General features: G+C 25.3%; 1 protein-coding gene across 1 annotated transcript; it reads right to left on the reverse strand.

The window, feature by feature from the left end:
* Nucleotides 1-4,718: 4,718 nt before the first annotated feature.
* Nucleotides 4,719-5,106, reverse strand: LOC124940705 (protein LITTLE ZIPPER 3). Its single transcript, XM_047481239.1, has one exon. It carries the CDS (start codon nucleotides 5,097-5,099, stop codon nucleotides 4,884-4,886), a length of 216 nt encoding a protein of 71 aa, XP_047337195.1. The 5' UTR covers nucleotides 5,100-5,106; the 3' UTR covers nucleotides 4,719-4,883.
* Nucleotides 5,107-15,708: the final 10,602 nt, after the last annotated feature.

A 15,708-nucleotide genomic window follows, 5' to 3' on the forward strand; every position in this document is an offset into this window, starting at 1 on the left:
AAACAAAGGTTCATTAAACATGGTCATGAATTGATCTCTGACACTAGAGGATGTTAGAAATTGCAGACTAATTCATGAGGTTAAGTTATCAAAAAAAGAGAGCCTGTTTTTAATTGGTTCTCTCTATTAGTTGATAATTTGTTGCATTGAATTTTCAATACTTTTATATTTTATTTTTAATTTTGTAACTTTTTTTCATTTGGGTCCTAAATATTTTAAATCTTTTCAACTATCTTCGTCTCTTTACAACCTTTTACGCTATTTATCACTTTGGATACACAATAAAAACTTGGTTAGTTCTTCATCCTCTTAATCGATTTATTTTTTTTGCATTCTCAACTATTATTTCTTCATGCATGCTCCATTGGTAATCCGTCACATCAACAATCTAAAACAAATATAATATCAAAGATAACTAAAATAATTAATATGTTAGGTAAAAAAATAAAATTACGTATGTAACCCGCAAACACACTTAATCATTTAACGAGCTCAAATACAGGACTTTAGGGTGAGCATCCACCTCATATTGCCGAGATTATTTTATGTAGTATATAATAATAAGGTATAAATATAATAAATAATGAAGGTTAATTTGATAATTAAATTAAAATATATCAAAAAAAAAAACATTTTATTTTTCAAATGAAATTCCTAAGTTACAAGTTTATAGCATGTTTCAATTAATAAATTGTATATGAACATAAATTTGTACTCTTTTTTACCTAAGTATTAACTAAAACAATATGGAGGAGCACAATAAGTTTTGATATTTTCTTTTAATTCTCATCTTCTTATTAGGGATGACAATGGATAATTGGATACCCGTATCCGATAGTCGGATTTGGATATATAAGAGACATCCACTATGTAATTGAAATAATATAGAAAGAGATTTTATTGAATGTTCTTTTAATTACATAATGCATGTCTCTTATATAGACATTAAATTAAACTTGTAAGGAAACTAATATAATATAATATAATATCGATATTATATCTTATAGATATATTATCTTTATATTATACTTTTAATATATTATATTGATTATATTTATTACACCCCGCAATAGAAGCAGGTAAACGATGTATGCTGAGATTGGATCGAAACTCTTCAAAAAGAACCCGAAGAAACCCCAAACAACGATGGTGTAGCAGCCAAAGTCGAAGAAGATGTTCCAATCAAAGTAGTAGTAGATGAAGATCCAAACGCTACTGAGGTCGCAAATGATCCGAAAGTATATGCACCAAAAGGAGACGACAATGCACTAGTTGTCATCCCAAATGGAGGATATGGCAAAGAACTAGCGACGATTGATCCAAATCCTAATGAAAAAGTGGAGATTATGGAAGTCGTTATTTTGGTTAATCCAGATCTGAAAGGAGCAGAAGCTCTAGTTGCGCCAAATCCAAAGGAATGTGTGAAAGCGGCTGAAGCCGAAACACTAGATGTTTCAAAGGAAGGTGTGGAAACGGCTAAATCCGATGCAACAGTTGTTCCGAATCCGAAGGCAGGGGAACCACTTACTCAAAACCAAAGGAACTAGGGGAAGCAAATAAAATTAAAAAATATAAAATAAAATAAAATAAAAAACATAATAAGGCAATAGAGTTTTATTTGAGCCCTCTATCAATAACTTAAGTAACTATTGATAGAGGCAGTGGAAGACTATATTTTGTGCTCAAGGACAAAATTTTGACTCTGATACCATGTAAGAATATAGAAAGAGATTCTATTGAATGATCTTTCAATTATATAGTGCATGTCTCTTATATAGACATTAAATTAAACTTGTAAGAAACTAATATAATATAATATAATATCGATATTATATCTTACAGATATATTATCTTTATATTATATTTTCTATATATTATATTTATTAGACAGTGCAAAATTCAAACATGATATCCATTTATATTAATATTAAAAATAAATATTTTTTAATTAAGAAATATGTTACTTTTTATATGCCCGATCATGACAAATATCATAATTATTTTTTTTATTTTTTTTTCTCATTTTTCATCTTAAAAATATATTTTAACTTTATTTTAATCTTCAATCAAAGTTTTTATTCGGTGGTTATAGTAACTTACCTCTTCAAATCTACTAAATAAGTAATTAATCATCTATATTATGTCTGTTTATTTTCATCAACATTTTAAAGTTATGTTTTTTTTTTAAATCTCTACCATCATATAAATATTTAGGTAATAGGTTACACGTCGGGAGGTACCCGATAAATCGGGAATGTAATAGAAATAGCAATACCCGCCGCGTTAGGGTCAGATAGTGAAATGAAAATCAAGTTCTGTGACGGGTATACTTCACTACCCGGCGAGTAGTATATCCGTTGTCATCCCTAGATAATATCATTCTAACTATTAAATTATTTAATTTATTAACTAAAACACTAAAATATTTTTTTAATAATTTAACTTACACAAATCTTAAATAACTTAATTTTTAATTAAATCATAACTATTTTCCAAATCCTTTATTTGAATTTTTTTTAACCGAAAGCAATATATATATACTATCATTTGTTTTTTTAGTCCCTTCATTTGTTACATTAAAAATGTGAAGAAAAAAAGACAGTGTTCCCAAAATAACATTATTTTCATTTAGTTTTTCAAAATAATATAATTTGTTTATTCATACCTAAATTAACTTACTTTAATGTTTAAATTCAATTTTTTAATTAATTTTTTTATTTACATTTAAACCATTAAAACACATTATTAAATATATATTTAAATTATTATTTTTATTAAAATATTTAAATTATTAGTTTTATAAATATGATTTTTTATATTTTGATATAATATTTAAATTATTATTTATATTTTGATATATATATTTAAATTATTAGTTTTATAAATTTGATTTATATTTTGATATATATATATATATATATATATATATATATATATATATATATATATAATATTATTATTTTTATAAATTTGATTATTTATATTTTAATATTTATATATATATATTATTTTATATAACATTTTATTTTTAGTTAAATTATTTTCACATTGAATTGCTTTCTTTGTATTTATTTATTTTATAAAAACTATATTGTTAAAATAGATTTTAATGGCCAGTTCTACAATAGATAAAAAAAAAATTGTTTGGAAACACTCTGATCCTTGCATCAGAATTTAAACAAAATAAAATATTATACATTTATTTGAAAACATCTTTTAAGGTTAGATATCTTATTTGAATATCCAGTATTTCTATATTAACTAGTTATACTTAGAAATGAAAATGGGTACCTTCAATTAGAATCAATAAATAGGATTTTGATTTGTAGAATGTTATATAAAATAATAATTAAAAAAATATATATATATTAAAATATAAATAATTAAATTTATAAAAAATAATAATTTAATATAATATATATCAAAATATAAATAATCAGATTTATAAAAATAATATAAATATATATATATATTATAATATAAATATTCATATTTATAAAAATAATGATTTAAATATATATATATATATATATATATATATAAATAAGTTTTAATGGTTTAAATATAAATAACTAAATAATAATTATAATAAATAGAAAAACTGAGTTTAAAAAATAAAATAAGTTGGTTTGAAGAATTGAACAAAATAAGATCATTTTGAACTATCTATAAACTAAACATGACAGCCTTGTTCAATAATCATTAACTTGCCAATATATAAAAAAAAGTATAACATTTGTGTCAATATTCACATTTAGAGTTTGTTTTATATTGATTTTTTATTTTTATTTTACTTAAAACCAATATTTTCTCCTTCTTTCATTAATTTTATCCACCAAATATTAAAATACACTATATATATTTAATATATTTTTTAAAATTTCTCTTATCTATTTAGAGTAGAAAATGGTCATTAAATTATAAAAAAAAATAAACTAGTCAATTCAAATAAAATCCAAAAAAAATTAAGATCAAACAAGTTGGTAGTCTAAGTGAAAAAATGTGTTAAGCCTAAAACTTGTCTAGTGAATGAGACATCAAAATACTTACTAAAAATGAAAAAAAAAATTATATTAATCCGTCATTAAAATGTGCAAGTGCTTACAAAATAGTCAAAAAGATGGTTCGAGATACCCACATTTTGGGCAGCTTGAGGAAGTTGAAGCCATACACAAAATGATTGATGTTGGACTTGCATATCGAAATGGATTGATATTGCATAATGTGGCTAACTATTGATGAAAATGAACAAATTTGTCGAGAAACCTTGACCATGTTTGTTTTTAGAATCGAACTAAGAAACTTTATAATTATATAAATTATTAATTATAAAGACAAAAAGATGACATAATACAATTAATATAAAATGAGATTTTGTTTGGTAAAGCTTGGTTTATCTTGTTTTTTTTTAATCAAAAATAAAATGTTCAAAAATATTATATTATTTAAAATTTAAATTTAATAAAAATGAAGTAATTTGATGAAAAACTGATTTTTTTGAGTTTTTAATTAGTTAAATTATTATAATATTTTTTATATGCTAATTTTATTAAAATAAATTAAGAGTATTTCAAAAACAAAAGAGATAGGAGAAGAAGTAAATGAATTTAAAGAAGATTGTGAATTATCCTTGAATTATAGTAAACTAATAATGGCAAGAGAATAATAATATATTTTGATTACCCAAAAAGGAAGATCTTTGAGTCACATAATAATATACTATTTAATATATTTGGCTGAAACAGACACAAACAGACAGACGGACACCTAAGCTAGCTACAAACCTTAAATCCTACATATAAATTGGATTCTGCTGCTGCTACTTGACCTATCAAACTTCCTTCTTCTTTTTTTGCACAAAAACTAAAGAAGCTTCTTCTTCCTCAAGCATTAAGGTCTGGAAGACCGTTTGGACCGGCATTGGATGATTTTGGTCCATTATTGTTGGTGCTGGTGCTGGACCTAGATAGCCTCTGTTTCAGCTCGGTCAGAAGGACCTGGTTCTCTTGGTTAAGGATTTGAGCTTTCTTCCTTAGTTTCTCGTTTTCCTGCATTATGTAGCAGTTCTGCAAGTACAACTTTGAGTTCAATCTTTCCATCTTTTCTTCCTTCCTACAAATCAATAAGATGATGAGAAAACACAACTACTTTTAATAAATAAACATAAAACAGAGTAAGTGAATCAAGAACCTCAAAACAAAAACAGAATGTGATACAAAAAAGAATTGGGTCTTAGAAAAAGATTACCTTTTTTTTTTTTTAAGATGTTTAGAAAGAGAATGAAAGAAGATGAAGTGATGAGGGACAAATTGAAGTTAAGGGCCACCCTACATATATATAATGAAAAAAGTAAAGGCAGAAAGAGATATAGAGAGAGACTGGCAGAATAATTATGCATGTGTAAGCATGAAAGGCGGCCGGTATATGCAATAGAAATACTTACCATCATGATGAATGATGATCATTTTGGGGTAAGTAATAGTAATTAGTAATATTTGGTTACTTCTCAAGAATCGTGATGGCGTCATGGTAAATTATGAGGGGTATTTTGGTAATTTTAAAGAAGAGAGAAATGATGGTGGGCTCGGCCGTCCGAAGATTCGCAATGATGGTAAGGATTGGTTCGAACCCAACGCAGGCCCATCATCACTTCCACACACTTTCTCTCTCTTAAAACCCTCATTCCGACTCTCCACCTCCTCTCTCTTATTTACTTTTATTTCAATTAGAAAATAAAACACAACAAATCCACATTAATAGTATCAAGTTCATATCAATTTGTTACATTCTTACAACAAAAAAATATATATATTAATATCAAGTTTAAGAAATTTAAGTAGTAATCATTATTTTTTCTTTACTTCATATAACACAAAAAAAATACTTATATTTATAATATAAATAATTTAATAAATTAAATATTTTATTTTAATATTCAAAAGAGTAAAACTATATGTAAAATTGTATTAGTCACATTACACAACTACACAATTGATCGAATCGAAAAAAATGATCGTGTCAAACAAAATAATTCAAATTGAATATTATTGGACGAATCAAATTTTCATCCTAAATGAGATGTTCATCACCTTATTAATTAAATTAGGTTGTTGTCTTTTAATGAATAAATCAAAACTAGGGATTCAAAATTACTAAAGGAAAGTTAAATTAGTTTGACATCTTATTTTTTTAAATAGTTATTAATGCTAATTCTCTATAAAAGAAAAAAATAATTTAACTTTTACCCTATTTAAATTCATATTATAGTGTTAACTTGAAATCTCTAGGTCAAGACTTTATGCATTTGATATCTATAACTTGGATTAAACAAAAAAAAAAGTTTCGGATTTAATTTTTTGGACGCAAGCTTGAATTCTGAATTTTCACAAAAAAAAAATGGTTCTTAAAATAGATTTTCCATACTCTATTGTAAAATTGTTATCACTTATATCCTTCCCATAATCCCATCACCTATATTAAAATAGGTTAATTGAGTTTCATTATTCAGAAAAAAAATAATTTTTTTTAATTTATGTTGGATTCACTTATTTTTGTGGATATATATTCCGCAACAGTTTTAATAAAAATCAAACATAAAACCTAAGGATCTCTTATATAAGACACTTGCTATTTTTTTTTAATCCTGTGAATAATTTTAAATAATGTTGACTTTAATGATAATTAATTAAAATAATAAAAAATTATCTGTATGAAATTATAAATATATATTATCTTTATCTCTTATATTCTTTTATAAAAGTAATTCTATAAATTCATGAACATGGGTTAAGTTTTCTTGTGTAAGATAAAAACTTTTTCTTGTTAATTATTCATCACAAAATAAATAATTCCTACTTGTAAAATAAGTTAAGATTAAAGTTTATGCCCAACAAACTATAAAAGAACATTCAAAATCAGCATGACTCCATTTCTATTTAAATTATTGTGAGTGAAAATTGAACTAAACCAAAACTTAAAGTTCTATTCATCATAAACCAACTAATCCATTCTAAATTTCCAATATACAAAAATAAATTAATCACAAACAAAACAAATTCAAAAAACACACTAGTACTACTTAATAATTTTATTTGACTATTAAAGACACACAAAAATTTATAATTAAAAATTGAATTTATTTAATAAAATAATTAAAAATAAATTTATTTATTTAATTAATATGGTGGTTTTTGATTGTTTTACAGAAATATATCAAACGATCTAAGTTTATCAAACATGTACCCAAACCCCCCAAAAGGGATCCCTGGTCATGCAAGGATCCATGCATGGAAGAAGCACCCCGAGCCGGTGGTGCAAGTGGAAGGCCCGAATCAATGGTGTGTGTAGACACCAATTTTAACTCGAGTCATTTATGGATTTCTAAATAAATCTGAGTCCTTAAAATAATTTTTTAAAATTATAGACTCATTAAGTAATAAAAATGAAATAAATAATTATTTCGGTAATAATATTGTATCCGTTAAATCGCCAAATAATTAAATTCGGGCTTAAAATAAAATATATAATTATTTTGGATATATCTTTTATTCAGAAGAAAAAAAATCAACACTGAAATTAAATAATTATTTTAAATAAATTAATAATGTATTCATTAAACTCAAAATAATTAAAATAAAAATAAAAAATAAAATAAATAATTGTTTTAGATAAATGTTCTATTCATGAAATCCAAAATAATTTAAAATTAATGTAAAAAATAAATAATTATTTTAAATAGATATTTTATTCTTTTAAATATAAAATTATTAAAATTAAAATAAATAAATAATATTTTAGAAAAACATTGTATCAATCTATCTTAAAATTATTAAAATCTAGATAAAAAATGAATCAAATAATTATTTAAAAAAATGTTGTATGATTTTATTCTAAAATAATTAAAATTTAAAATAATTTTTAGTCCAAAAATATACAAAATAATAAATGATATAACTAAAATTAGTTTATATTTTTTTAATTAAATTTTGTTTATTCTGCAGATAAAAAAAAATAGACAAAAGGATCCAATAAAGTCAAAGTTGTTTGGTCCAAATTAAGCAAATTCTAAGCCACACGGAAACAGAAGGCTAAAGTCAACAGGCAAAGCACGAATCGCCCAACCCAGACGGAACACTAACGGAGTGTCTAAGTGGACAACGTCCATAATTGAAGATGAAAAAATTATGAAATTCAAACTTTATCCTTTCATGACAAAAGTTTTAGAAGGGAAATGATCACACTAGTTGTGTGATCCTTTCTTTACACGTATAGGTTGACTTATTACATATGTTTATTGAATTTGGTTGAGCAAGTTATATTTATTAATGATTTTGTTTCAAATTCGACCATCTCAAACCACTTGCTAACTCGGACGGCCTATAAAATAAAAGGACCGATGAAAACGAAGAAAACAATCTCCACCTAAGTCTTCAATCCTCTTCTATACAAAACTGCCAATAAATTTTTTTCAAACTTTATATTTTTTAGAAAATTTTGTATGAAGTTTGGCTCAACTAAAGATTCAACAACTCCCTATTATTGATTTAATTCACTCTAAATTATCATTTAGGTTATAATTCATGTTATAAACAACAACTGAATTTTACACTATTTTACGTGTTCTTCAATACTGTGTTATTGATTGAAATTTGATCTTAAGATCATTTGCAAGTATTCCGTCGAAACAAAATAGAATCAATCAATTATCTAAATAAAAATACCCAATTTTGATTTTAAAATTTTAGAAAATCGAGTTGTGGTTAGGTAAAGAATAAAGAATGACAACTCAATAAACATCTTCATCATTTGTAAATAAGGTTGGGAGCATTCTGAAACAAAACCTGAGTAATTTGATTAGGTTTGCATAAAAACCAAAAATTTCAAATAACTCACGAAGTTTTAAAATTAATCTAAACGTTTAGTCGGTTGGTTTTAACCAATTGGTTCAAGTTCTAATCAATGTAAAGAAGATTTTCTATAAGTCTTGAATTTGATTTGGAATCCTTAAAAACACAAAAAAAAAATCATTTTACGGCCAAAATATGTGTTTTCCATCAAGGCTCCGAAGAGGCTTGAGGCTATGTTAAAATTATTCTAAGCGAAGAAATGTAGTTAGTTTTGAGGTTGGAAGTTACAAACGATTTTTAAGTTGGAGGTTGAAGGTGACCCATATCTCGGCCCAAACTCGACCCCTATGCTAGCCCGTGTCGTGCCCAGTTCACCTCTTCCCTTCACTCCATGTTGACCCCGGTTCAATCCTACCCAAGGGCTTGTTTGCTCCTCACTTATTTATTTTCTTATTTTTAATATTTTAAAGGATTCAAATTATTTATAAAAAAAAATACATATTAATTGCCTTTAAAATATTTTTAGAACAGTTTTTTTTATTAAGGACTTGTTTGGGTTTAATTTGTAAATCTCATCCCTTTAATTTATATTTGTCAGATACTTTTTTTAATAATTCTGGACATTATAGGTAGTTATCGATATTATTTTAATATTTTAAAATTAAAATGTCCAACTTAAATAAATGTTTAGACTTTAGAAAAAAAAACTGTTACATAAAATTTAAAATTTAATTTTCTAAATAGTCAAAATTTTATGAATTAGAGACCGTATTTAATGACTCGAATGACATAGAGCGAAAGATTTTTCCGAGTGTCACCAAACAACGAACCTGATTTTTTTTTTCTGGATATACGTTTGCATACATATAATATTTTATTGATTTTAAAAATTAAGGGACACTCTAAACAAAAATCAAAAAGTTCAACCATTTAAAATAAAATTAATTTTAAATAAATATTTGTTTTAGTCCAATCTTATTTTATTTCATTTCAATTCCATGTGTGTTTAGGAGATTTGAGAATAGTGTAATTTACAAAGAAGAAAAATAAGTTAAATCATAATGAAAAGAATAAAGATACACATCAAAAGACTAACAAAACTAATATATTCTCACATCAAAACTCACATAAAGCCAAACAAAACATCATCCATGAATTTTGGGCTTAAACTGGAATGACTTAACTAAAAAAAGTAAAAAATCTCCAAATTCAATAGGATTTGAGATTGCAAAGAAATCAAAGTTTAATTTGAATTTTAGGCTTGAAAATGTGTGTTTTGAGTATTTATGGTTTCATTTCTTGTGATTTATACTATGATTAATTCATGTCAAGTTTATGTCGGTTTTGTATTGAAAAGTTTTTCCACCATTTCAGACACACCCCACCACAATACAAATATATAAAAAAAAAATGACTAAAAAAATTGAAATTAATCATAATATGGTATGACATGTTGAGGATGTAAACTCGACCACATCAAAAGATCCAAAACAGTTGTAAAATTTCCTTACATAGAAAGGTCAGCCTCAAGCTGGATCGTTTCAAAGCCTTCATGTGCAAGAACAGCTATTTTGTCATCAAAATTTCTCTTTGTAACCATTTTTCAAGTAGACATTAAGGGTTTAAACGGATTAAGAGTTATTTGATCGGTACACTTTTTCAATAATTTATAATTCACTCGTAATAGAAAATAGTTAGTGGCTAAAAATAATAATTAACTATTTGTAGGTAAAAATTAACTAGTTTGTATAGAATCATTGTGAATTGTGGTTCATGCTTAGAAAAGGGTTTAGTAAGTAGAAGTGATTAATTATGCACCAGATAATTATTTATTAGATTAATAACATATAGCCTCGTCATGAAATATAGCTGTCACAAGACCAAATTAGTAGTGGTAATAAATAATACAGCTGTAGTATATTGACAAAATGTGAATAAACCCAAAGAAGGGAAGATGTTAATAATAATAGTGGATAGTAAATGATACATTTGCCCTTCTCTCCCATGATTGTATTTTGTTTGATGTTATAATAAGGTCTAGTAATTATAAGGTAAAAATAAAAACAATTTTTTTTTTAGGTTATGGTTTGAATGGACGGATGAGATTTGAAAGAATGGAGGGACAAAGGATCATTGGAGGGTGGGGGGCAAAGTGATGAGTTATGAGTGTGCCCTTAAACGTGAGACATGATTGTTGTTGGAAGAGAGAGAGAAGAGAGAGAGAGAGGGTCTTTTGGATGGTTCCATACTCAAGAATTAAGAGATTCATGATAATGATGATGATGATTTTAAATTTGGGATTGCGTCCTCGTGGGTGGGTTCATATGTCCTTGTTTGGGAGAGAGGAAAAGAGAAATTATAAAGGAAAGATGTTTTTTATGCCTATTCATCATCAATTGCAATAATCCATTATGACCTTTCATTCCTTTCTACCCTTCCAATCCTCTAAGGGTTTGTTTGTTTCACTCAATTAAATTTAAACAAAAAATCAAACATAATTAAATAACAATTCATCTAGTATCGCATCAATAGCATGCATTCAATAATTAAAATATTCTTTATTTTTTTTTAAATATTTATCATTATATATTAATATTTAAAAAAAAGAAGTCACACCTCTTCAAAATTACTTCATATCAACATTTTTTTACATAAACCCAAGTTTATTTACCTTTAACTCTTACCAAACAAGATTTGAGTATTTTTATTTAAAGAAAAATGTGTTTTTTTGGAAAAAATATATTATTTGAACTTTTAACGTGACACTTATTCTTGTAACTCTATCACGTGCCACTCGAGGTGAATTTTCGAATTTACCTTCCTAACCATCTAGTTCAAAGAGAGAAAAACCTTTTTTTTTGAAAAATAAAGAGAGCAAAACTTAAGAATTTGATGGACTTGAATAACTTATTTTAATAATTTTAATATTTTGATTAATGAATTAAATTTGAAGTGATATTTTATTTTAGAAAAAAATTGTTTAAAAGTTTAAAATTAAAAAGTTAGATAAATTAATATTGGGGTTATAATTTGAATTTTTTATTACGGATTTAAAAATTATTTGATTAAAAAAATTAATATTTTTAACTATAAGTCTATAATATAAACTTTATGTGAACAAATACAAACGTACATATAATGTTATATTTACTAGTCTTTTGTTATACAAGAATGATGCATAAATAAAAAATATTAAAATTTATATTAATAAAAAAAAGGCTTAGATTAACTTATTTGCTACAAAAATGGGTTTATTATATATGTCAAAAATCGAAATCAATTCTTTGTTAGAAAAAGTTGATCAAACAAATCTTTAATAGTTTAAACTAAAATTAAAAAAAAATAATAATATTTACATTAATTTTTTTATCTAAATTCGTTTTATTTAATTTAGTAACATATTTAATATCAAATGAAAATAAAATTACCTCCATCTTTTACTTTAATTATAATGATCATGACAAAATATTAATTTTTAAATAATCTAATTTTATTTTTCTTCCCTACCTAACAGAAACTTTCCAAAAAGGGTAGGAACAAAGAATACGGTTTATTGGCCATTTTTTTTATTAGAAAACAAACCAAAGATGATCCTCTGGCCAGGCTATGGTCCAACCGGTCCCCTGACCCCGGCCCGACCCATCTTATATTACTCAAGAATGGTTAAAAGGAGTTCTGCCTTAAATTGTAAGGCAAAGTTTAAGTTAAAAGAAAAAATATATGAAGAGGTTTATTCAGTTTCTTTTCAAATAAATAAAGTTTGAGTTGTTTTTTTATACAAATTTAAATTAACTAATAAATGACTAAATATTTGAATTCATTTGTTTTACTTAGGCTCAAATTGAAAATATTTTTATTTAAGTGTTTGTGAGATTCCATTCTCACTTAGATATATTATGATTTAAATAGCGATTTCATGTTGAAATTGTTTTAGTGTCACAAAAAATTACATATCATAACAAAAATTAAACTGACCTTGTCAACTATTTGTATGAAAATGCTCAAAATATAACAGGACTCTCATTAACTGAATCATTTGCCTTTAATCCTAATATTGTAGATAATTTAGTCTATTTACACTTTCTTTTTATAAAAAATAAATAAAAAATAAATTGACCTATTTAATTACAATGTTTTTTTTATTGAACAAGACACTTTCACTCTAGCTTAACACGTTATTTTTAGAAATAATTTTTTTCATAAATATGTTATTATTATTTTTTTTTTTGAAAAACGGTTAAAATAATTTTATTAAAATCCCAAAAGTAGGAGTGAATATATTATTATTACATCCTAAAAAAAAATTAAAATTTCTTTTTACAATCAATTTTGAAAAATGAGCTTATTTATTAAAATATTTTTGTTATTTCGTTAAAAATTAAAACGAATTAGTTAGGTTTTTATAACTTATTTAAATATTTATAAAAAAAATAAAATTACTCTCATTTTTACTCTAATAATTTTGAAAATAATTGTAATTATAAAGATGATGTTGACAAAATTAGCTCATTGTTGATAGTGTGAATTTAATTAAAACAATATTTTATTATATATTTATATATTTATTATTTTAATAATTAAACTATTCATTTTATTAATTAAAATATATTTACTTTATTTTTATAAAATTAAATAAATAATTTATTTATTGTTCCTGACTTTGAACCATTGAAACTACCTCCTAATAAAATAAGCAAGCTTTATCAACCTAACATGTTTTTGTCTTCATATCTTCCATCATTTTCACCAATTCCGCCACATCTTACCATCATAGGAATCCATTTTCTATTTTTAAATATTTTCATTAAACCACAATAAATTTAAATATTACATCTCTAGAAAAAAAATCAAACTAATAATTAAGAACAACTCACATCAAAATTGTCATTAGTTCAAAAATGAAGTAATCAACTTAAAAAAAATAAAAAATCAAGACTATCGTTTTGAATTATTTAAAAATAACCTTAAATAATCAACATTTCATCCTCTGAAATTATTATGTCTTACAATATATTATATATATAGATAGGCAGCATATATATTATTCTTGTCATGATTGATAATATATTTTTGGGTAAGAAAAATATTAACATAAATAATAACCCTTTTTTTCCTAGTTAACTAATTTTTTCATAACTCAATCATGACAATCATCATATCCAACTAAACTATGTTCTCAATTCTTCAAAATTCTCAAAATTGCTCAGATCCACTTTGAGCTGCACCATTGTAATTATCATTTAGTATGAATGATAAATTACAAGTAAAAACAAGTTATGAGTATATAGTTTGAATCTTTGATGACTATGATTAATTATATATCTTGTATCTAAAGAGGGAAAATAAAGTTGAGAGCTTTTTTGATGAGTTGGTTTGCCTTTCATAAATGCAAAGATTTGCAATTTTCACATGAGCCCAAAGGGTATTTGATTCAATTCAAAACCAATTGAGTAGCCATCATCATCTACATTGCCTATATCTACATGAATTATTGACTGCCACATCTCTGGGTAACGACCTTACATTTTTTTTTTCTTTCTTTTCATCTAATTTTATCAACAAATTAACAATCATGCTCCAACACCTATTAGCCAAGGGGGACCATCTCAACTAAATCATATATAAGTCATTATATATATATATATATATATTGAGAATTTGTTTTTATCAAACTAAGGTTATAACAAGATTTGAATAAAGTAACGATGACATGAGTTAGTTGTGAAGTATGATTGCATGAGGTCCATAGGTGGGTTTCACTGGTCCAATGTAATTGGGTTGCATGTGATTTGAGGGGATTCCAAAATTTAGGGTACAAATTCATGTGTGAACACTTGATGGTCTTTTTTTTTTCCATCATTATAGTTTTGTATCTAAATTTAGAAATATTTGATCTTTATTGTTTGGCTGAATATATATATTATTTTTTATTTTACTTTTTAAAATGATACATAAAAAAGTGTTGTTAAAACGCAACAACAAAAACATTAATGAAAAATGCAGAATAAAAATAGAGGAAAACATAGAAAGAAGAAACTTAAAAATAAAAATGTAAAATCACTAAACACAAAAATCTTCCAAAAGATTAATGAGATTCTCCGTCGAGTCCACGTTCTTACTGGATCTCACCGATCGTTTATAGTTATGGAAAGTTCTTCAATTTCGCTCCGGCCTAAGAATTAAGGATGACAATTTGAAACCGCCCCGCGAAAACCGAACAGAATTGTCCTGTTTAGGACGGTTTTCTCCCGAAACCGAATGGGGATGGGGCGAGGATGGTATTTGTGTCCCCCATCCCGATCTCACTCCTATTCTGCCCCGAACACTATAAACATAATTAAATATATTAAATCACCAATATATTTATTTATTCACTATATTTTATAAGTGTCGTAAGTTTATTTTTTTATAATAATATAAAATTTTAATATATTACGATATATATTATATTAAAAAATCCGTTTCTATAATTTTTTTTTTAATTTTTTTTTTAATTTTTTTAAAAATATTTTATTAATGGTACCCCGCGGAAATTCCCCAAAATCGAACGGGGTGGGGATGGTATTAAAAAAATCCCCGAAAAAAATGGTGCGAGAATGGTAAATGCATTTTCGCTCCGAACTACCTCATTGCCATTCCTACTAATAATTTACCAAAAAATAACGAGGATAAGAATCCACGGTTTAGACCAGCCAATTTGGATGCCTATACCTAAACCTCTCAATAACTACCAATGAACTTTGACATATCCCATTGAACCCTGGTTAAGGTTCAAAAAAGACTCAAAATCCCAACCGCGAATTGACAATGCAAGAGGATGTGCAAAGTCGACTTCTCTTGTTTATGTCACATACGACAATGA

This window comes from Impatiens glandulifera, chromosome 5 (genome assembly GCF_907164915.1).
Source record: "Impatiens glandulifera chromosome 5, dImpGla2.1, whole genome shotgun sequence".
Taxonomy (NCBI): Eukaryota; Viridiplantae; Streptophyta; class Magnoliopsida; order Ericales; family Balsaminaceae; genus Impatiens; species Impatiens glandulifera.

Coding starts and splice junctions, on each gene's coding strand:
- LOC124940705 (XM_047481239.1), bottom strand. CDS start 5,099: ATGGAAAGATTGAACTCAAAGTTGTACTTGCAGAACTGCTACATAATG.